Source organism: Watersipora subatra, chromosome 1 (assembly GCF_963576615.1).
Source record: "Watersipora subatra chromosome 1, tzWatSuba1.1, whole genome shotgun sequence".
Lineage (NCBI taxonomy): Eukaryota > Metazoa > Bryozoa > Gymnolaemata > Cheilostomatida > Watersiporidae > Watersipora > Watersipora subatra.
The window spans coordinates 73,293,338-73,317,322 of NC_088708.1; the positions used below are offsets into that span (position 1 = coordinate 73,293,338).

General features: G+C 36.7%; 1 protein-coding gene across 2 annotated transcripts; it reads right to left on the reverse strand.

Moving 5' to 3' along the window:
• Nucleotides 1-163: 163 nt before the first annotated feature.
• Nucleotides 164-19,109, reverse strand: LOC137395067 (phosphatidate cytidylyltransferase, photoreceptor-specific-like). 2 transcript variants are annotated; one of them, XM_068081852.1, is made up of 12 exons: nt 18,985-19,109; nt 18,245-18,364; nt 17,928-18,067; nt 14,852-14,948; nt 13,739-13,915; nt 13,449-13,568; nt 12,440-12,522; nt 8,640-8,796; nt 7,788-7,943; nt 6,055-6,189; nt 1,483-1,586; nt 164-684 (listed from the first exon to the last, which is right to left on the reverse strand). In XM_068081852.1, exons 2-12 carry the CDS (start codon nt 18,305-18,307, stop codon nt 549-551), a joined length of 1,368 nt encoding a protein of 455 aa, XP_067937953.1. In that variant the 5' UTR covers nt 18,308-18,364; nt 18,985-19,109; the 3' UTR covers nt 164-548. The 2 variants fall into 2 exon arrangements, with proteins under 2 accessions (XP_067937953.1, XP_067937962.1); XM_068081861.1 differs by lacking the exon at nt 18,985-19,109 and adding an exon at nt 18,752-18,928.
• Nucleotides 19,110-23,985: the final 4,876 nt, after the last annotated feature.

Consider the following 23,985-nt stretch of genomic DNA (forward strand, 5'->3'; position numbering starts at 1 on the left):
TTTGTAGAATTGTAATTAAATCTTTAATAGCAGTAGTTGTCCGACCACCGAACCGTAATAAGGATTCCTAACTAAGCCTTGTCTTCTAACTATGTCTTCTAACTACTAACTATGTCTTCAAGTTGGCTATCTAGTACTTTAGTCTATGTACTGCCAATGAATATATAGTGAACCATTCATGTATTTATTTTAAATCATTTAATAAATTACAACAATAATACCAAGTATAAACATAGAAAAAATAAAATCACATTCTAGAGAAAATAATTACATCAAAGCTATTGGCAGGAGAATAAGCCTCAGCAGAAAGCGGAGCAAGATATAACTAAAGAAAATAACATATTCAGCACTATTTAGTGCGGTTTCCATATTAAGAATCTACAAGTCTTAGAGATAAATAAGGATCTAACAGTATAAAACGATATTGCAAAGGTTGGATGATGGCCGTATGACTAACTGCGACTAAAACAACAATATATCAGTACCACATTATAGTCATAAATGGTGAAAACTGCAGCTATGTAAACTGTAGCTATATAGCTGTGAGGTTATGACACCAATATGTTGGAGCAATCCACTAATCCTTTGTTCCCGAGGCTATCGCACAGCTGGTGTAGGATTGTCAGTTGATCATCTGAAGGCATGGCAAATATGGTAGCTAAGACTTTGTGTGGATTTGGTATCCTGTATAACAAGAATATGAACAAATAACAGTGATAAAATGAAATAATTCAAAGGTGGGAAATATAAGAGAAACAACCTAATTAATTAAGTCCGCCTACATCTAGATAACCTAAAAATCACAGAACAGTAGTTGTCTTCTCTCACATAACTAGAGATGAACATAGGCAGACAACTTGTAAACTTCATCAAATATTTGCAGTTGGATATCATCGCCGGAGCAAGGAGGGGACAAGCTACCTAATTTTATAAAACTGTTCATATGACAACATATCTTAAAAAATAAATCAAAGAAGCAAGAATTTTGGTTGCTGTGCAATAGAAGCAGAACTGTGCTCAACATCAGGTTGTATATTTTATTACACATCTACTTGGTGAACGTAGTGACATAGTTATATATTATTATACATTTACCTGATAAATGTAATAACATAGTTATATATTACTATACATCTACCTGATGAATGTAGTGACATAGTTATATATTATTATACATCTACCTGATGAATGTAGTGACATAGTTATATATTACTATACATCTAACTAATGAATGCAGTGACATAGCTATATATTACTATACATATACCTGCTGAATGTAGTGACATAGTTATATATTACTATCCATCTACCTGATGAATGTAATGACATAGTTATATATTATTATACATCTACTTAATGAATGTAATGACATAGTTATATATTACTATACATCTACCTGATGAATGTAGAAACATAGTCATATATTACTATACATCTACCTGATGAATGTAATGACATAGTTATATATTACTATACATCTACCTGATGAATGTAGTGACATAGGTGTACATAAATGCCCCCATCAGTATCTGACAGTCAAATCTATCCATAAATCCACCATGCCCAGGGAAGATGTCACCAAAGTCCTGAAGAAACACACCCAATAAAGACACGGAGTACAAACAAAGAATATTACAGACAGGACAGATCAGCGCAAGTCTTACACCGCTGACCATAGAAAGTGGTAAACGATGAATCCGCTTGAAAATCACCACATACACAGAAAAACATTTTTACTACTAGTGATACAAAAATGGTTTTCATTAGTCACCCCTCAGTTTTATTCAACGTGTTCAGAAAATGCATTTAAAAAAGAAATAAAAATTGAGAAGCTATGCTTAGCGTGCAACCAATTTTTCTGCATACATAATGCACGGCACAGATGGAGTAGAAATACACTTATGACTGTAACCAGCAGGTAATATAGTCCAAGTACACCTTACTACTAAATACCTCGGTAACATTTCTTGAAGTTCATTAAATAGTTAACCATTCTAAAAACTTATTAGATACTAAATCTGCTGATTCAGTCGTCTGTAAAAATCAATCGTCTGTAAAAAAGCTTAACTCTATAGCATTAACAATCATTACCAGTTTAGAATAAGTTGTTATTGTTAACTATCAATGCTCAGTGTTATGACAAAATAAAAAGGTGCTGCGTGATATGATTAGCCTCGCATCTGCTCTGAATAAAATGAGTTAATGAACGATATTTATTAAAAGCAAAGATGGTGAAACAAAATTTTAGATCAAAACATACATGGCGCAAACTTCTGAAATGTAAGTAGAGCTGTTGATCTACCTTTCTGTTATGTGATACGAAGGAACTGTAAATAGTCGCATATTTGGTTTTTGCCAAAACCAAATAAATGTAGATACAGATTATTAGAAGTTTTTAGTCGTCTCTATGTCTGCACGAAATTTCGTCTATATTAGTGAATGGAAGAGTCCTAGCAACATAGCAAAGAGGAAGTTGGCCAACTTACCCTAACACAGTGTCACCTCAACATTGATTAAACTACTCATTTAGACTTCGGGCAACATGTCATAAAAATAATCCTATTCATATTTTATTTAGACAAACAAAAAGGAATCCAGGAAACATCTGATAGCTTATAGATCCATCTTAATATTTTTACGTTACTACGATTTTTTCTGAGATCAATGTAGTTAAGTCCTTGTCATTGGTTAAAAGACTGTCACCATGTTATAAGTCCTTGTCATTGGCTGAAAGACTGTCACCATGTTAAAAGTCCTTGTCATTGGTTAAAAGACTGTCACCATGTTATAAGTCCTTGCCATTTGCTAAAACACGTCACCATGTTATAAGTCCTTGTCATTGGCTGAAAGACTGTCACCATGTTAAAAGTCCTTGCCATTGGTTAAAAGACAGTCACCATGTTATAAGTCCTTGTCATTGGCTGAAAGACTGTCACCATGTTAAAAGTCCTTGCCATTGGTTAAAAGACAGTCACCATGTTATAAGTCCTTGTCATTGGCTGAAAGACTGTCACCATGTTAAAAGTCCTTGCCTTTGGTTAAAAGACAGTCACCATGTTATAAGTCCTTGCCAGTTGCTAAAACACTGCCATCAAGCTATAATTGATAGAATTAATTATCATCCTAAAATATTTCCATGTTAATTAATGAATAACACTATCTTACTGTATTAACCAAAGTGCAAACTCATAATCACCTTTTGGTCGTGTTGACCGCACTATCTAAATAATATTTAAAACAGAGGGTAAAAGGTAGCTTTTGCTTAGCTATAATGGCGCCATCTGCTGTTTGGCTATACAGCTCGACTAGTCCAAAGTATAGAACCACAACCAGTTTAGATAATTATAATTCAGTTTCTATTGCTGACACAACTTACTATCTTAATCAATGTTCCTTTTTAAACAAAAAGCATCATGTTGAATTGACTCATAGATCTCCCTGCTTTAACTACAGGAAGTGTTGTACTGAAGGAGAAACAACATTCGCTAAACTATATTTTACTACATTTCATGGTATTGTCAATTGCGTAGATACCAGCGCACTTCGCTGTTAATTTATTCACATATACCATTGGTACGCATGTATGCGATACTGCAGTAAATAAATGTTATTGATTAAGGATTGCAAACACTTTGTTCAGTAAAGCTGATGTCTTGCTTCTAACATCTTAACCAAAGAAATAATTAAAATTTGCTCTATAAACCCATCTCAATCAATTGGTGCAAATCATATCTTCTCGTGTTTCCACTTACGACTAATCCTAGCGAATTCACCATTGTGCCTTTGTTGGGTATTTAATAACCTAGCCTTGGGGAGATGCCAAGGAGAGGGTACTGCAATATTTAGAACTGTGAGCCTACACGACTTTATAAATCGAGCACAAGGCCTAAGCCACATCCTTTAACCGTTTTACGTCTGAAATCAATCATCTGGACTGAAACAGTATCGAAGCACTGAGTCTCATTCTCGACAAAACCCCTGACCGATGATTGGGTCACGCTTCCTCTTTACTTCCAACCTACGGCGTTTTTGTGAAGGCTGCGATTAACTGTTTGTTTTTGAGCTTTTAAGAGCTTATAATCACATTTTCACATATTTTGCACCTACAACACAGCAGAGTAAGACATGGTGAATCTTTTGATACCAAATAACTGTAAGGTGAATTTTGTTGCAAGTCAACCTTAACCTATACACCCAGTGCCAGCCCATGCCTTAACCTGCACACACAGCCTAAACATACAGCTACATACGAAACATACAACTATACACACTAAACATACAGCTATATACACTAAACATACAGCTATACACACTAAACATACAACTATACACACTAAACAAACAGCTATACACTAAACATACAGCTATACACACTAAACATACAGCTATACATACTAAACATACAGCTATACACACTAAACATACAGCTATACACACTAAACATACAGCTATACACACTAAACATACAGCTATACACACTAAACATACAGCTATACACACTAAACATACAGCTATACACACTAAACATACAGCTACACACTAAACATGCAGCTACACACTAAACATACAGCTATACACACTAAACATACAGCTATACACACCAAACATACAGCTATACACACTAAACATACAGCTATACACACTAAACATACAACTATACACACTAGATATACACCACTTACTGTCACTAATAATATCCTTGCAAGGTAGATTATTTAAGCACGCATTTCATAGAAGAGGCTAATCTTACTTGAATATAATCTCTTCACATTACTATTGTTAAGCCATGGTTTCAAGAACACAAGAATTGGCAGAACAACTTTGATATATCATTGCACGACAATTATGAAGCTCAGACTGTGGATTGATAAATTTATACTAAACTTGAACCAAGACCTCTCCTGCATTAGCTTATGTGCCATCTAATCATTTTTCCTTAAAGGTTGACTTGCAACGAAATTCGCATTACAGTTATTTGGTATTAAAAGATTCACCATGTTTTACTCTGTTGTGTTGGAGGTGCCAAATATGTGGAAATGTGATTACAGGCTCTTAGAAGCTCAAAACAAACAGTTAATCGCCGCCAACACAAAACAGCCGTAGATTAGAATCTTTTTCCCAAACCGGCTCAAATGGGACGTAATTGAACGAGATGGCTTCCGTTTACACTTTCATGCAACCTCATTCGTCGAAATATTTTCACAAATATACTTCACGCATTCAATAAAACTATGTCTATTGTTCTTACGCGTCTATTTCATCATCATTATAATGCTGTTACTTTGAGCACTGATATCTCAAAACCTACTGTGAAAACTCGTTCAAGTTTTTAACCTAACTCGATGGAGTGCATATCATTCTCTGATAAACATGACAAGCCTGTTGGTCACCTGCGATAATTGAAAAATGCTGCAGAAATTATTTGCGCTATTTGGCAAGATGTATGGGTCACATGATCAGATTACGACTAGACAATTAGACCAAGCCGGAAAACAAACTGTAAAGTAGTGAGCATCTATATTTGATACAGGCTCTTTGGTAAAACTCGAAGTGTTTGTCATAAACTAGTGCTACAAGAAGTTTTATATTGAGCCTTTTATTGGCCTCTCAATTCACGTGAGCACATCCCGTGACAAGACAATAACCAAATGGATTGATTACGTCAGAAAAATAAACTGATTCCAATCTATGGCGGTTTCGCGATGGCTGCGATTAACTGTTCGTTTTGAGCTTTTAAGAGCTTGTAATCACATTTCCACATATTTTGCACCTACAACACAGCAGAGTAAGACATGGTGAATCTTTTGATACCAAATAACTGTAATGTGAATTTTGTTGCTAGTCAACTTTTAACAACTTATGCCAGCTAGAGTAGAGATAATCAGATGTAAACAAAATGCAAGCCTGCCAGTGGTGCATCAATCACACCTTAGGATAACGCACAGCAATGACCAGACAACCTGAATAAATTAGGAAGATACTGCAAGCAAATAGATCTGCGCAGCGGAGGATGAGTTCTGCTTGATAACTACATGTATCAATCAAAGATCTTACCTTGATTCTAAATGCTCTCTTGAAACCACTGGCGAAGAAGCCTCCAAATGGACCAATCAGGGAAGCAAATGTGGCAAGAAAGATAACATGGAACATAATTGGATAAATATGCAGAGTGGCTGAAGGTTGGCCTACCTGCAAGGAACAGATTTGAAGTAAGACGTTATGGTTCCTTTTTGTCAATGTAAATTATTAGTATTCAATAGCAGCCCTCATGCCACTGAAGCTTAGAACATTGACAGTTGCAAAGTGAAAAAGATTATATCTTTGCGGTTTTGAGATAGCGCATGCCCTATCATTAACTACCCTAGGACACTTATGTATTCGCGTCATCTAACTTTCGCATTTTCGCGGTGTCATCCTCTCGCGAAAAATTCATGAGCGAAACTAAACTATCATAACGAACGAGCGAAAACGCCGAAATTAAATAGCTTTGTTCATTGATATCCATAATAAAATCTTCATATCATAAATGCAAGCAATTTTCGTCTGTGGTTGGGCTCAATGGGAAATTTCTGGTAAACTCATTATAGCTAATACACCGACTGAGCAGCAAGGCAAAGCAAATTAAGATGATATCAGTTTAGTCACCGAATTTGTAACTGATGAGGACGAAAGTCTGGTAGGTGAAGTCATAAAATTGAAGAATAATTATTGTAGTGAAGAATTTTATTACCAACAAAAAAAATATCAACTCTCACCAGGTCCAACCACATTATACAGTTTTGGTTGTGAACAGACACATTAAAGACAGTGCTGCTACTTTAATTATCTGTATAATCACGAAAATCTAAATATTCATTGGCTATAATGTCATCAACAACTAATTACCTGTTTTATGACTCGCGCGCGGTAGTTAATGAACTCACAGAAAAATGTTCGTTTGTAGGTTAGAAATTCTCAAACAAAAGTTTGAAATTGTGTCGTTGTTTTAGGCTGATTTTATAGAGAAATCTTAGGACAACACAGTCAATTTCATAAAACTCTTAAAGACCGTGGGTTATGTGGTCAACAAATATAAAATCAGATTACCACGCAATTGCTGAGAAAGTCCAAAAATGCGTTTATGGCAGTGGCCCCTAGAAAACGCATAAATGCGTTTATGGCTGCAAAAGGGTTATACAGTTTTGGTTGTGAAGTTGGTTGTTACCTATATATTTTCTTCTTCTTGGGATTCGAGTGTGAAAGTCACGGCGGGAGGGGCCTAGACGTCATTGATAGTCCAAGAAACAAATGGCAGCAAGTGATCAAATTGAATTATCGATCTCACCCACACATTTCAACTTGCGGTTTACAAATACGAACTAGTCCCAAATTGAATTTTTTCCTTATTAGCAAACTGGACCTCAGGAATGTAATCTGTTTTTTTCCACTGTATTTATTCTCACATCACTATATTTTCGCACTCATCAGAGCCGCGAAATTAAGTTGCAGCGAAATTTTACTCTGTGTGCTACTCACGAAACTAAATACTAGCGAAATAAAAGTGTCCTAGGGTAGTTGAAATAGGAGAAGGCTGGTGCAGCCCCAGCCTTTAGGTTGAGTATTTGACTGCGAAGCAAACCAGGCCAATACAGCGGACTGTGCGGGTACTAAACAATCAGAAAAGTACTGCATACTAAAACACTCTTCCTGAGCATTCTTATGTAACACAGAGAGTGCTGCCAGCTGGATAATCTGGTTGCTAGTCAAACAACAGAAGAGAACAGAAGAGAGAGAGGCCAAATACTAACCAATGACAAGAGGCTTTGTAAAGTGGCTGGCATGCTGTATTCAGCCTGCATGAAAACAGGATTCCTGATGCAGCTGTCAAGAGAAATGCTACCTTTGCGCATGGCATACTCTATAGGGCAGACAAGATAGTCATAGTGCAGCATCACGTAAGTAACCTGCAAACAAACAAGCGAGTTATCTTTTGGGATCCATAATGACTAAAAGTGACCTCAAAATGCAACTGTTAAAAATTTGACACCGAAACAAATGCATGCAGGACCGGATTTTGAACAGAAACTTCACGAAATGATAGAAGTAGAGAGCTTGTTGTTGTAGAGAGACGTTGCCAGCTATGACACTCACAAATTAATAACAACACACAGTGTTTATGGTTAATAATTCACTTTGACTGGACTGAGTGGAGATTATATCTTACACAGCAAGACTTGACTGTACTGTGATTTACCTACATAACGCTGTATTGGCACGACTTTGCCTTTAGTTATTGAATATTCTCATTCAAGCCACTTATTAAGTTTGTTTGGCAATCACTCACGAGATAGAGAATAAACCAGAGTTTAATCACCGATAGGAGTAGCCAATAACACGTGAGATGCCTGACAGCAGATGCTAACCATGGCTATATACAGAGATATATTATATATGATGAAAAACCATTTGCTCCATTTAAGATGCGACGAACAGCTCCATAATAGCATGTACAGATCCTTCTGGTCATAGTTGTATGGTACCGGTATAAGCAGGCATCACGCTAAATGGTTTTCCCAATAGGTTGCATAATCTGCTTCAGTGAGGTGATCCAGATATCTATGAGAATGCCATACTAAGGTATGAACTATATATATACTCACAATGATAGAGTAGACTATGGTGGCCAAACCACCACCCAGGTAACCCTCAAGTGTCTTCTTCGGAGAGAGTTTGATGAGAGGAGTCTTTCCAAAGAAGAAACCAAACAGATACGCCCAGATATCGTTACATATGATCATAGATGTGCAGAGAAAGAACCTGCAAGCAGATGTCAGAGTACTTGGGTCTATGAAACAGCACATCTGTTTGTTTTTACCATACAAAAGAAAAGGTTGTTTGAGAATTATTGATAACCACAAGGCAGCTTATTACACCTAACGTCAAATTACTGTGTATTGGATACAGGTTACTGACAGTGCGTAGGGTACAAACGTATAGGTTATACAGGTTACTGACAGTGCATAGGGTACAAACATATAGGTTATACAGGTTACTGACAGTGCATAGGGTACAAACATATAGGTTATACAGGTTACTGACAGTGCATAGGGTACAAACATATAGGTTATACAGGTTACTGACAGTGCATAGGGTACAAGCATATAGGTTATACAGGTTACTGACAGTGCATAGGGTACAAACGCATAGGTTATACAGGTTACTGACAGTGCATAGGGTACAAACATATAGGTTATACAGGTTACTGACAGTGCATAGGGTACAAACGCATAGGTTATACAGGTTACTGACAGTGCGTAGGGTACAAACATATAGGTTATACAGGTTACTGACAGTGCATAGGGTACAAACATATAGGTTATACAGGTTACTGACAGTGCATAGGGTACAAACGCATAGGTTATACAGGTTACTGACAGTGCGTAGGGTACAAACGCATAGGTTATACAGGTTACTGACAGTGCATAGGGTACAAACATATAGGTTATACAGGTTACTGACAGTGCGTAGGGTACAAACATATAGGTTATACAGGTTACTGACAGTGCGTAGGGTACAAACGCATAGGTTATACAGGTTACTGACAGTGCATAGGGTACAAACATATAGGTTATACAGATTACTGACAGTGCGTAGGGTACAAACATATAGGTTATACAGATTACTGACAGTGCATAGGGTACAAACATATAGGTTATACAGGTTACTGACAGTGCATAGGGTACAAACGCATAGGTTATACAGATTACTGACAGTGCATAGGGTACAATCATATAGGTTATACAGGTTACTGACAGTGCGTAGGGTACAAACGTATAGGTTACTGAAGCAGGGAGAGAAATCTTAATCAATATCAAGCTCATTAGCCTGTCAATGAGCCAAGAGTTGCGAGGCACAATGGAACAGTCATTAACCACAGCTTTGCACAAACCAAGACTAACTACAACTTGCAATAGGAATTTTTCTGTTATTTCTTTGACACCATCAGCTCTCTCAAACATTTACATAAATACTCTCAATCAAGCCCATGAGCGTAGACACTGAGTATAAACTGAACACAGTAAGACAGTGGACGATAGCACATAAAAGCAACAATATGGTTTAACGGAGTTTAACCATATTGTTGCTTTTGTCTGCCTTTTTTAACCATATATGGAATTAATTCATTTTGAGATCTGCAGTAAGGTGGATGCCGATCTCCATGTTGTTGCAAAAATAAGAACAAAATGAAAATAAATTTATTCCGCAACTAAGACCTACCCTAGGACACTTAAGTATTCGCGGCATCTAACTTTCGCGTTTTCGCAGAGTCATCATCACGCGAAAAATTCATGCGCGAAACTAAACTATCATAACGAACTAGCGAAAATTCGAAATTAAATAGCTATGTTCTACACAGGCCTGTATTCACTGGTTGCAAGTTGGGGGGCTAATGTTAGACGGCTAGTTATGAACATCTGGGGTGTGGAGAAGGAGGGGGGGGGGTGCTGTAAGCTCCCAACAGGTTTCTCTTATGTAGGGCCTGAGCCGGGCCTCTCACGTGAAGTTTTAAAAAATTTTATTGGCAAGTATCAACATTTTTCTATTTTTTGAGATTTGCTTTGTTTTAGCTGATGTGACTGACAAAACGTTTTAAAATTAAAACAGGCAAAACTTGTATGCAGTTAAAAAGCTCAGAAAGAAGACATCTTTTTCTTTTAAGCGTTTTAACAAAGATCATTTTTGCCGATTTTATTTCAAGTTCATTAAGTAGGATATGGGCAAGCAGATGTTTGCTAAAACTTGATATTTTGCAAACCTTTATAAAAGTCGTTAACAAGAATATTTTGCCGCTGATGAAGATAATAATGACGCCTAAGAACTACTAAAAGTTGATGTTTGTATCTATGGCTTCGAATAAAGTGATATTCTACAGCGATAAAAACCTTTCTATAGCCGTTGGACTATGAAATTCCTAAAAAGTTGGGGCGTCTTAGCCGGCCAGCTGTCCAAGGGAATACGGCCCTGTAGTTCATTGATATCCACAACAAAATCGTGATATTAGAAATGCAGATAATTTTGTGTGTGATTGAGCTCATTGGGAAATTTCTAGTAAATTCGTTAATACACCGAATGAGCAGCATGGCAAAGCAAATTAAGATAACAAGTTTTTTTGGAAAAGCCAAGACAAACGAAGAAGATGATGATATCAGTTTAGTCACCGAATTTGTAACTGATGAGGATGAAAGTCTGGTAGGTGAAGTCATACAATTAAATAATACTTATTGTAGTGATGAATTTTACTGCCAACCAAAAACGATAACAACCCTCACTAGGTCCAACCATGTTATACAGTTCTGGTTGTGATGTTGGTTGTTATCTATTTTCTTTTTTATGAGACATGTACTGTATTTGATTTTTTTTTAAATTTGAAATATTGTGAACTCAAAACGTGCCATGGCCATCGCTTGCTATAAATACTTGAGATCTAATATTGGTACCATATCGGTCACGACGGAAAGGACCGAGACGTCATTGATAGTCCAAGAAACATATGGCAGCAAGCGATCACGTTGAATTATCGATTTCTGCCATACATTAATACCTGCGGGTTACAAATACAAACTAGTCGCAAATATAAAAACTTTTTTTACTAGAGGACCGGACCTGAGGAATCTAATTTGTTTGTTCCACTGTATTTATTTTCACATCACTATATTTCCGCACTCATCAGAGCTGCGAAATTAAGTTGCAGCGAAATTTTACTCTGTGTGCTACTCACGAAACTAAATACTAGCGAAATATAAGTGTCCTAGGGTACAACAGCAGTTCCTCTATACACGCTGCAGGAAATTATGACAGTTCCTTAATGCATGCTAAAATTTGCTCTCACCTAAACTCAGACCGACTTGGCTTATACGTTTCAGAAACTTTTTCATTTTGTACTTTTAATTTTCATCAGCCTTCTCTTTTTCATATACAAAATCTTCAAACAACATACATGTAAGTACATGTATGTTAAAAATTAAGTGGGACGTCAAGCCAGAGATTCGCTTAAATTTTGGAAAATTTTTGCGGTGAGGTGAGCATTGCGCAGAAGGTCGACTGCAATAACCTTATTTACGGAGAAGAGCTTTACCTAGCAGTGGCACATAATTGCAGCACAGCCATCAACAAGCTCTAACTTACCGTAGCCACAGTTGTTCACAAAGCACATGCAAGCTGCAACTCACTATCCCTACTCATGAACATTCAGAAACAAGCCACAGATACACTCAGCACCACTACTCGTATAATAAAAAGAGAAATGCTTGAGCGGATAGATCAGTGTTAATTTTAGACCGTAAGATACCAGCATATTAAACACTAACAACAGTACTTTAAAGAAACGTATCAACAATATTTGAGGACCGCAGCAGATGTTAGCTGTGATACCAATATGACGAATAAAGTAATTCCTTACCAGAAAATACCCTCAAATATGAGGCGTGTCAGAAAGTTGGCTCCAACCGCAACTACCAGAAGGGTGACATGCGTGTAACCAAACTACAAACAGAATGTCAGATTTAAACTTGTCCAGACAAGTTGATATATCCTTATACCATTTATATTTTCAATTTATCAGTATAACATAGCTGTGATTAAGGTGTATTCTATGCCTTGAGTATCATGGGCTACTTGATACCGCTGCCACCTAGGTAGAGTCAGCCTAAGATCAGCCAGTAGTATAAAAACTGCTCTGCAAGGCAGCTTAGGAACAACTATAATAAAATCTGACAAATATTACAAGTTAATACACGATTCCCAAGTTTACGCCCGCAAAGACTCATGACAATTATCTCTTTTCTAATTACCAATCAACTTTGTTATTAAATTATCACTATTCCCAAAGACATAAATACTACCAAAAATTGTTTAATTAAAAATTAATTATTAATAAACAAACATACATAAACAAAAACAAAAAACAATGGCCTCACGATGACACCAAATAATGAGAAATGAGTGAAGGCCAAAACAAATTCGTGATCTGCCAATGGTCAGTCAACTGTGATCCTTGATCTCCCATTGGTCAATCAATTGTGAGTAAACAGTTCAACTCAGTGTAGATTGTCTGCACGCAAATTATTGCATAGGGTATGACGACCAGCGATTTACATCTTAAGCTTAAGATGTCAGTAGATGACACAAAACTGTAAGATCACTCAAAACATTACGCTGTGCAAATTTTCCTTTAGCTAGCGATGTTGTGGTCAGAGTATACAGCAGACTACTGCTAAATAGCTTCAACCAGCTTCAGGTTAACTATTAAAAACTGCATATTTGAACTAATGCTAGCATCAATAATCCTATTTCCTCTTTTGCGCATACATAAGATTTACATATCAATATATATCATATATACATATATGATATACATTTATACGTGATCAATATATCTATAGGGGTAGAAACGAGTAGGCTAGACTTACAAGAGTAAACTGACGCAGGTAGTATTTCTTCTTGAGGCTGACCACAAAGGCTACAATCCCAGCCACGTAGAGCGATATCGATATAAATTTATGGTAGACGACGAAATTGATCATAAAATCCTACAAAGCATGTATTTAAAGGTGAGTTTGAGTGCCATAATATGACTCATACAAAGATTCACTAGAATCAAAACTATGGATGAAAGGATAAACTTTGCATGACATATACTTGTACTTTGTCAGAGATTGGAAATAGGCAAAAGGAGCACCCAGTTCCGATAGTTTCTTACTGTTTTCTGGAGAAGAACTCCAAACTGATCAATGATCATCTCTCCATTAACATAGTAATTTGCAGTTACCAGAAAATACCAACTCAGTGAACGAAACCAAGGAAGGTTCTGAGAACGGTAGACGACATAGCCAATATTGATGATCTCAGAGAAGCATTTCATTTGGATACCCATAACCTGTAAAAGAGATCAGACTAGGAACAAACCAGGATAAGAAAAAAGGCAACCATTTCACGTAAAAATGTCAATTTGAAAGCCTTCCTGCATCTCCGTAGACGATGGAATACACTCACCAGAAGGACAACTGCCAGATCAGTGTAGAAGATGGAATAGAGAGGCACTCACCGGAAGGACTAGTATAAGAGGAACTGTGTTGAAGATGGAATAGAGAGACACTCACCAGAAGGACTAGTGTAAGAGGAACTGTGTTGAAGATGGAATAGAGAGACACTCACCAGAAGGACTAGTGTAAGAGGAACTGTGTAGAAGATGGAATAGAGAGACACTCACCAGAAGGACTAGTGTAAGAGGAACTGTGTAGAAGATGGAATAGAGAGACACTCACCAGAAGGACTAGTGTAAGAGGAACTGTGTAGAAGATGGAATGGAGAGACACTCACCAGAAGGACTAGTGTAAGAGGAACTGTGTAGAAGATGAAATAGAGAGACACTCACCAGAAGGACTAGTGTAAGAGGAACTGTGTAGAAGATGGAATGGAGAGACACTCCCCAGAAGGACTAGTGTAAGAGGAACTGTGTAGAAGATGGAATAGAGAGACACTCACCAGAAGGACTAGTGTAAGAGGAACTGTGTAGAAGATGGAATAGAGAGACACTCACCAGAAGGACTAGTGTAAGAGGAACTGTGTAGAAGATGGAATAGAGAGACACTCACCAGAAGGACTAGTGTAAGAGGAACTGTGTTGAAGATGGAATAGAGAGACACTCACCAGAAGGACTAGTGTAAGAGGAACTGTGTAGAAGATGAAATAGAGAGACACTCACCAGAAGGACTAGTGTAAGAGGAACTGTGTAGAAGATGGAATAGAGAGACACTCACCAGAAGGACTAGTGTAAGAGGAACTGTGTAGAAGATGGAATAGAGAAACTTACCAAAAGTACAAGAGCCAGAGGTCCCATGTAGAGGATAAGGAAGAAACCAACAATCATCAGAATGCTCAAGACAAACCGTACTGTGTAGCTCTTCCACCTAAACATCAACCATTAACCACCGCATTTTCAAAAAATTGACAAAAACTCAACATTCAGAATGCGCATTGACAATAAACAAGCCACTGTCAATACATTGCATACTCCTATCCTATGCATTAAAAAAAATATTAAAGAAAATTCCAAAATTTTAGTCTTAATTTTGCCAAATAATGCAACAATGTAAGTTGAAAATCACAGCAAATGGTTAAGAGATGGCTTCAAAAATTGTCATGCAGTAATTAGAACAAGGGTAATTACACATTAGAACAAGGGTAACACACAACATTTTATATTGTGAACATTTCCCTTATACGGAAAGAGTACCTATGGTAATTTTTACTTTGAGTTATTTTGTTAATACAATTCGGCTAACCCAAAAATAATGAATATATTCAGTACAATATGGAATGGCCATTGTGATAAATATCTAATGTGTGGCAGATTCAGTAAAGATCACCAACAAATGTACTTCTACAATGCTTCCGAAACAATTTTACACTGTCTGTATTTGATGAGATAGTAGAGAAAACTTGCTATATTTGAAAGATTACTAGTTGCAAAACTACTATGCTCAAATACTTATCGAACATGGTAACACATGCTAGAAATTAAGTGGCTTTGGCTACATTAACAAACCACAAAAGATGGACTTGACAATCACAGCTATGTTATCAACTTTGAAAATAAAAAACAGGTCCTCAAAAGGTGTAAAACTTCACCACTAGGGAATTCTTGATTTACAAAGGAAACAAAGACAAGCAATATATTCACATCTGTATGTTACATTTTGCATTATAGTTTACTGTTGTTTTAAGAGCTTGGTGTTTTTGAGCAAGCTTCAATTCTGGAAAATGCAATTTAAAGCTGAGCAGTCCATAGTACACATTACGAAGCACAACTGCTAGTACTGAACAGCAACTGAATGTAACCATGTAAACGGTTTATAAATATAGAGCATCGCCTTTTATTCCCTAATAACTGAGTTTTCTTACATTTAGGAAGTAGACAGGTGAGAATGACAATTGGTCATAAATCTAAACTAAAAATTCCTCTGTCATACAGCCCACGACCTGATAATGGAATAAGTGATAATGGAAAAAAGAAATGGCAGTGCTGGTTGTTGAAAAAGTAGTTGTCAAAAAGTACGTTTTACAACAATAAATCACACCTAATCACACAAAAAATCACACCTAATCTACTACTATCTCAAAGCTATGTTTTACAACAATAAATCACACCTAATCACACAAAAAATCACACCTAATCTACTACTATCTCAAACCTATGTTTTACAACAATAAAATAAATATTAATTAAAGCTGTTTAAGCCTAACCTACTGTAATGTATGTAATTTAACAACAACAATAAGGAAATATGTTTATTATAACTCTGAAATGCAAAATTAGAATTAAAATGGCAAGCTACTGTGTACTATACACAGTTTGAAAGTTGGTTGTGTTGAACAAAGAATGGTTTTGATAGCGATCTTTAACAGAAAGCAAGTATGAGCGTTCACGCGTCTGGAAGTTTTCTGCAAACTGGAGCAAAATAAAAAAATGTTCTCGTCATAAAGGGGCATTGTAGTTCGGCCCTAGCTTGTACATAAGCTGTAAAGAATTTCGGCTAACGTTTTAAATAATTTAATGAAACCTTCGAAAATTGGACAAAAAAACATAAGCTGATAAACTGTGTACCACAATTTCGTACCTGTAAATCGGTCTACGCCTCAAACGGTCTACGTTTATTACAGAAACTTTCGGATAAATTTGATTAATTATTCTTATAATTAAATCTACCAAAAATATTAGAAACCTTAGCAAGTAAACAATGCCATAGACTGGTAAAATGAGCACGCTTTTCTCGTGAAATGCGCACTGCTAAATAGTTCTACTATCTGTCGCATGGCTTTATTGGCGTATCGCAGGCCGGTCTTAACTATTATCAAACCAAGCTTTTCAAGCGTTTTGTGGCGATTTTTGGCCGAATTAATCTGTCTATTTATGTAAAATCCGATCAGATGGGTAAGTTTTAAGCTACTGTCGACACTTTTCAAAGACTTGGTAATATATTTAAATAGGTTTATATGTGTTTTGTATCGTTATTATACTTGAACGACTCATTTGTTGATGAGATTTCGATACAAGGGCTTGCGACGTTGTTGATGAATAATTTCCGTAAGTTGTGTGCACATGCATTTATCATAAAAACTCTCAAACATTCGCTCCGCTCGTTTGGTCGTGGGAAAATATATACATATACATTTATGACCAATTGCCATCTACACCTAACTGCTTTCCAAATATAAGACAACTCTGAAAGTAAAAGACTAAATGCCTTGCCATAATAATGGAAGGCGATGCTGGCAGACAAGAGCTTCTAACCGTGACATGTTTTAAACAAAACTACTCTGTAAGTTTGTTTCATCTCATTTCAAGAATATGAGTTCCAATGAAAGTTAGTGAAGGACGCTTGTGGCTCCTTTCTCTTATATAATATATATATATTAACACTTGAGATACAACACTGGTATTAAGGTGAATGACTTCATGAAGTTCAACACCCTGATAAGCACACGACGAATAGATGTACCGAGCCAAATTCTATCAGTGCTGATTGTCCAAACATAACTATGGTCGCTTATTACTTTATAAAGAACCAATCATTGTTTAACATATAGTATTATATTAAAAGTTGTTTGTAATGGTTGCATATCGCTTGAAGAGTTTCTTTTTTATTGGCATAGCATGATACTTGTTTTTGGCTAACAATAGAAAATTTCCTCTGGTATTCTTACAACGTAACCGATTATCTACCAACCCTGTTTTAGTAGCACCGCTAACCTCGCTTCTATATTCAGATTTATCACAAACTCTTAGCTTAGTCATCTCCCAAACTAGGAGAAGGGTGGTCGACCCACCCGAAAATGGTTGTAATACGGTATTTTTAATATAACTATGATGAAATTGTAAAGCTTACCTCTGTGACATATTTTTAGTAACTGATTCTAAAATTTCTGGAGCGCTATCAGTACCAGTGGGAGCTGCTGGATGCAATGTTTGGCCATCTCCAGCACTAAAGTTATGTATATCATCATTGTCAGACTCGTCAGATTCACCCTAAAACAAAAAATATTACCAGTTTTTTTGTAACAGAAGTAATGAAGTCATCTTTTGTTTATATTGCAGCTTCGTAGATTTTATTAAGTTATATTGTAGCTCTTACAGCTAAATAAAAAGAGGCAATAGCACCTAACAGTAGTTGATAGAATCTAGGAAGTTTAATAGTTAACTCACTTGCACTGCCGCAGAATCTTTTTTAGTTGGATCCCCAAATTTTCGGTGTCGAGGTTCTGCCATTATGCACTTTCCAAAACAAAAGTGTATGGTATACTACTGCAGCCACATTAAGCTACCCTGAAAGTATAACAAACATGAATTATAGAATTATTCAATTTGTCACGAATGCTATAATATTCTCAGCAACACGACCACCATAATGAACAAAATAACTAGTTTTCAGTTTTTGTTTCTGACCATTGCATTGTTGCTGCACGAACCAAACATTGAGCACGTACCACGTTTTTTTTATGAAAAAGGACGTATCGACGCAGCTTATCGTTTGTCTCTTCGAAACGTATCTACAGCCCACTGTCACTGATAGCTCAAAAGTCAACGTTATCAGCGATAAGGACGCACAGCCAAACTAAATGTTCTTATTGGATACCACCCGTTACATTGGAGTAGAAGTGAGCATATTATGGATTATTATAACTGTAACAAGGATCACGCGGTTAAACCAACCTGATAAAAAACTATGCGCATGTAGTTGTAATTACAATACTTTGAGCGATTTTGGAGCATAACCGTGGCATGTACATGGAAGTGCCATATCCGTAAAATATACGGAAATCGTAAAACAAGCCTGGCTTAGAGAACGTATTATTATTTTCTACACACTAGCCGTTTTGCGGAAGAACTTTGATTTCCACAGCCTAATTGTACGAGAGGTGAATGCATATTTTTAGTAACCATACATGAAAACATCCACTGTTATTACTGTTGAAGCTCCGCCTCACTAACCGCAGTGTTGAACAGCTCAGTGTCGTATAGTGCAGTGTCGTCCCTATACGACACTAGAACAGCTATGTCGCCGTTGCTTTAAAGCACAACTAAGATGAAACTAAAGCTACTATAGCGGCCCTGATAGCGCGCGTTTGCGTTTGTTAACTTTTCATGAATATTATTGGTTACTGTGCCTTTCAACGCTCCATTCGCATACATTCGGTTAGTCGGAGCAGCTACACATTTTTTCCAAATTGATAAATTTAATTAGCGAATCAAAATGAGAGAAAATCAACAAATTGCGCTCAAGCTTTGTAGTTCTAGCCATTCCACTAAGTCACGAATGCAAATACATGTTTTCGAGACTATAGAGCCGAAAAGAGGGCAAGTGTTGTTTTTTTCTGCAAAAAAGAAACTGGCACCTAATTCGAAATTCGATGTTGTAAAAGAAACACTGCTAATGGGTTCTCGACTAATGTAGCTGAGATAAAATATATTAGTATTGTACTGTTGTCAACCGCTTTACTAATTCAACCATACATACTTCCTGTAGTAACGATTTCCAGTCAGCAAGCAACACGACTTACATGAATCAGCGCTTGTATTAGAATCAATTCACTCAGCTCAGACAGTGTGAATATGTAAGAAAAAGGAAAATAAGGTTATGCAATTGCACAAAGAGAACTTGAAGAAAAGGTATTACATCACAGTTACGAGACAAAGAGGCAATGCACTGAATCTACAAAAACTTACATAAAACTTTCACTCACAACTCTATCTCACGACCAAATTATAATAACCTGATAAGTTCAGACAAGGTAGGGAAGAGTGGGCTACAATGCAATGCGGGCACATTTAAATACTCCCGGGCCACTCCTCAAATTTCTTGCTTGTTCACATCATTTTGAATTCTTACCTCACTAACTAGGTCATCTTATGAGATATCTTGATTGCATGATATGAAAAGAACAGCAATTCAGGTGAGCCATGATTTTGTAAAATTTATTGGTAATTTTTTGCCCTTCTATTTTTATATTCAAATTTAGAAAATTGCTATCTTCTTTGTTACCTCATCCCATGTTAACAAAAGTCAGTGGTGGCAGCTATAGACATGTTCTCGTCACAATGCACCCATCGGCTTCATGATGTTACATCATCCTGAGTTGGCATGAACATTTTAGTTACTCAGAGTCATTTGGGGCACGTTGAAACTCCAAGGGTATGGGGCCAGTTGCAACATGTTTTAATGATAAGAATAGATGAGCAACTTGCAACATGTCTCAACTTGCCCCTCTATTCTTTTAGAGGAAACAGCTCAAGTAGGTTGAAGCTGCAGTTTGAAGCAATCCTCAATGACGCAGCTAAAAATTAATCATCACGATTAACCCCTAAATCTCTGGACAATATTGATATTATGACTGCAAATGCTAATATATAGAAAGAAAAGTTTGCTCTTTAGATCAACATGTATATATGTTTTGTTGTACTGGGGAAGTTTGTTTGTCATGATTCTTGTACACAGCATTTTAATGTTCATAGCCAACTCTTTTCAAGTTTTACTTGCTCAGATAAATTCAAGAAAACGCAATTCTAAAACTAAAACTTACTATGAAAATCAAAGTGTCCCTTAGGGTGTTTCAACGTATCCCCTACTGGGGCATGTTGACACACCAGTTATGCAATTAGTTCTTTTGTGATATTTTCCAAAGTATACAACTAGCAAAATTGGCATACATGTAAAAAATATTTCTACATCTTGTGATTATCTATATTATATTCCAATTGTTTAGGAAAACTTTATAGCCAAAAGTGCATTTTTGTCGCAAATTGCCATACCTCCCCCTACGACATTGAGACATAATTATAATGGCAAATACACACAATTATGGATACACATAACTACATTCTTCCCTGATCTTTATGATCACTAAACTAGGAAATCAGCTAACCAAGCAGGAGATTTACACTCTGTAAGAGACCTTGATATACTAGCCCTAACAGTATTATCACTAGCATCTTTAATCTTGTGTTCATGAATACCTACATTATACTACTGTCACTGTCAGACTACAATAGTACTGTACCAACATCTCTTCAACATGATTATTGTCAGTCTCTACAACCATTATCAGCTCTGACATCAGGACTGAAGCCTACTTCATACTCTAGTATTTTAGAAGAAGGTAGGGCATTAGGATGTCAGCAAAACCTGAAATCTCCTACATGTTGTGTCATACCATCAACTTTGACTGCGGTATTAGAAACAAGGGCTGTAACATCGCCTGTCTGCCACTTTGATGTACACCTTGAATTGCATGGTTTTACATAAACCAAATCTCCCACACTGTATGGATTCACGCCAGTGTCTCTGTTAACAGTACCTGGACTTATGGGGGTATCAGATTTATACCTAAATAGTCTCTCAGATGGCACAATACCATCACCATAAAGTGTATTATTGTACCAGTACACAGTATCAACAACTGTACTTCTTGACCGAGCTAGCATTCGTTTGATTGTGCGATGGTTGCGGCTTTACCATGCCGTTTCTTGATGCCCTATGGGCACAACTGAAAATGTGAGTCACATTCCACTTCTTCAGCATATGACCAAATCCTTTAAAACGGGCCATTGTCAGACAGTTTTATAGGAGCACCTCGTTCTGCAAAGATGTTTTCCAGTTGCTCCTGTACTGCGTGCAATGTCTTATTCCCAAGCTTTCTCCATACAGCACACCTACTTGTTCCACAGTTGGACAGATAAATATGGAATACCTTTGTAATGTCAGTAGCAAGAATATTTATCTACACCTAACTTTACAGTTTTTTATCATGCTCGAGCTGGTTCAATTCTCTTGCATACAAGACATTTCTTTACAATTTTCACAATATCTGCTTTGGTCACTGCTGAACCCCATTTAGCTGTAGCCAAGTATAATGTACAGTTGACAACCAAATGATGAGTATCATGCAGGCTGCATAACTTCTCTACTTTTCCCCCATCTATCCGTCTCAACCCAATCACTGTAGTAGACGCCTTACTACTTAGCCACTTTTGTGGTACTCGGGTTAGTTCATCTGTTTTGTTTACATTTGACTTGACCAATGGGATGCATAGGTTTAGCTTGTACTCTCCTGTCTGCTCACTAATTATACTCAACCGTCTTTTCACAATCATTTCACTTAGTCCACTCACTTTGAGTCTTTTACTGCCCTTCAACATGGAATTAACCCAGCCATAGACAGTTGTAGAATCAGATAGACTGGTTATGCTGCTCAAATTCCTATTCAGAGCCGTGTTGATTACCATGACAACTGCTTCCAGCTCTGCCACATTCATGTAAGCTCCATCATTCCCACTCCTCAACCAAATTGCATCTTCAACTACTTGGTCATCTATTTAATCTCAGCAGCCTATTGCTAAGCTACTGGCATCACACTATACATTTTCCTTTGATAAATCTGCAGCACTCCATACACCGTTAACTGGATCACTTCTTTTTGACCCTATGAGACATTTCAATTAGTATTGCCATTACCTCACTGGGTATGCTATCATCCCATTTACAAAACTTTACCTCACTTTTCAGGTCACTACAGGCAACTCCTAGCCACTTTGCTACTTGGTAGGGTCCAAGATATCTGCCACATATTATAGACAACAATATATTAATAGACAACACTTGCTTTTTGGCTACATTTGGTTCTACTGTCGGTAACTACAATCTCTACACCAATTAAGCCTACCAGTCTCAGAATCACTTACTCGCAAGCCCAAAACTCAATCACTGTCAAGCCTTTCCGGCTGCTTTGATACTATTCCATGTTTTTGCAGGTGTTTTTTAACTTTGGCTGCTGGAACAACTGTTTCATTGACTATTGTATCATTTATGTAATGAGCTGTACCAGCTTGTACTTCTTTATTCAATGACAAGATTAGCGCAAGTATATGCGACAACGTCGTTGGTAACTCCTCTCTATAGTGAGTTTAGTTATTTTTTATTTGATTTGATTGGACTGATGAAAAAGTGATTTGGTTTTTAATTCGAATAAAAATTAAGAGGCTCAGGGTGTATTATAATAAACAAATAAATTGTTAAAGGTAATGTTTCCATGTAATCTTTTAGCGGATAATTTATCAGCAGCTATGAAGCAGAAGTATACGTTATACCAAGCTGCGTAGCCCTTGTGAAGTAACTATCAAAAGCAGTTTGGATTATATGATGCTGGAGTTGTTTGGAGATATCAGCATAACCAGATACCACAAGAGCCTAAACCACACACAAGAAATGTACACAGTTCATTCGGTAAATGGAGATTTAGTTGAAAAGATAATGGTCAAAACCGTTGTTGCCAACAGGCTATTAGTTGAATTCATAGACTATTACTCGAAATTGAGGACTATTAAAAAGATTTGTCCTATAACACTATCATTACGCTGTAATTCTCAAAAAGTGCACATCTAACCATAACTATTATGCTATCTCGTATTATGCCACGATTATATGACATATCACAAAGACTGTGTTTATCTACTTTATAAACGGCAATCGTTGTCTGTCTATCTGTCTGTCCGCTTTATAGAGTACCGTACTTTCCGGACTATTAGCCGCTAGTAGGTATCTAGGGCGCATTAACGAGAATCTCCAGTTATTGCGCCTCTATACATAACCTATTCATCGTTTGCCGTTTTCACACAAAAATGACGTAATAATTACAACTCTATGGCTTTCTTTTAGCTTCATGACATGTGATGCTTTTTGTCCTCGACGTATTAGGGCTAATTTGTTTTCGGCAAAACGATATCGACAATAGACTCTCGATATTAGAATTTGGCGATTAAATTTTATTAACTCTATGAAACACGATGCCGTTTTTATGAACCTCTATTTCTGGCTTTTTTAAAGGTTCAATTGCTAAATCGCTGTTAAGGTCACTAATTTTCACCCGGACAATTGTATTATTTTGAGTAGG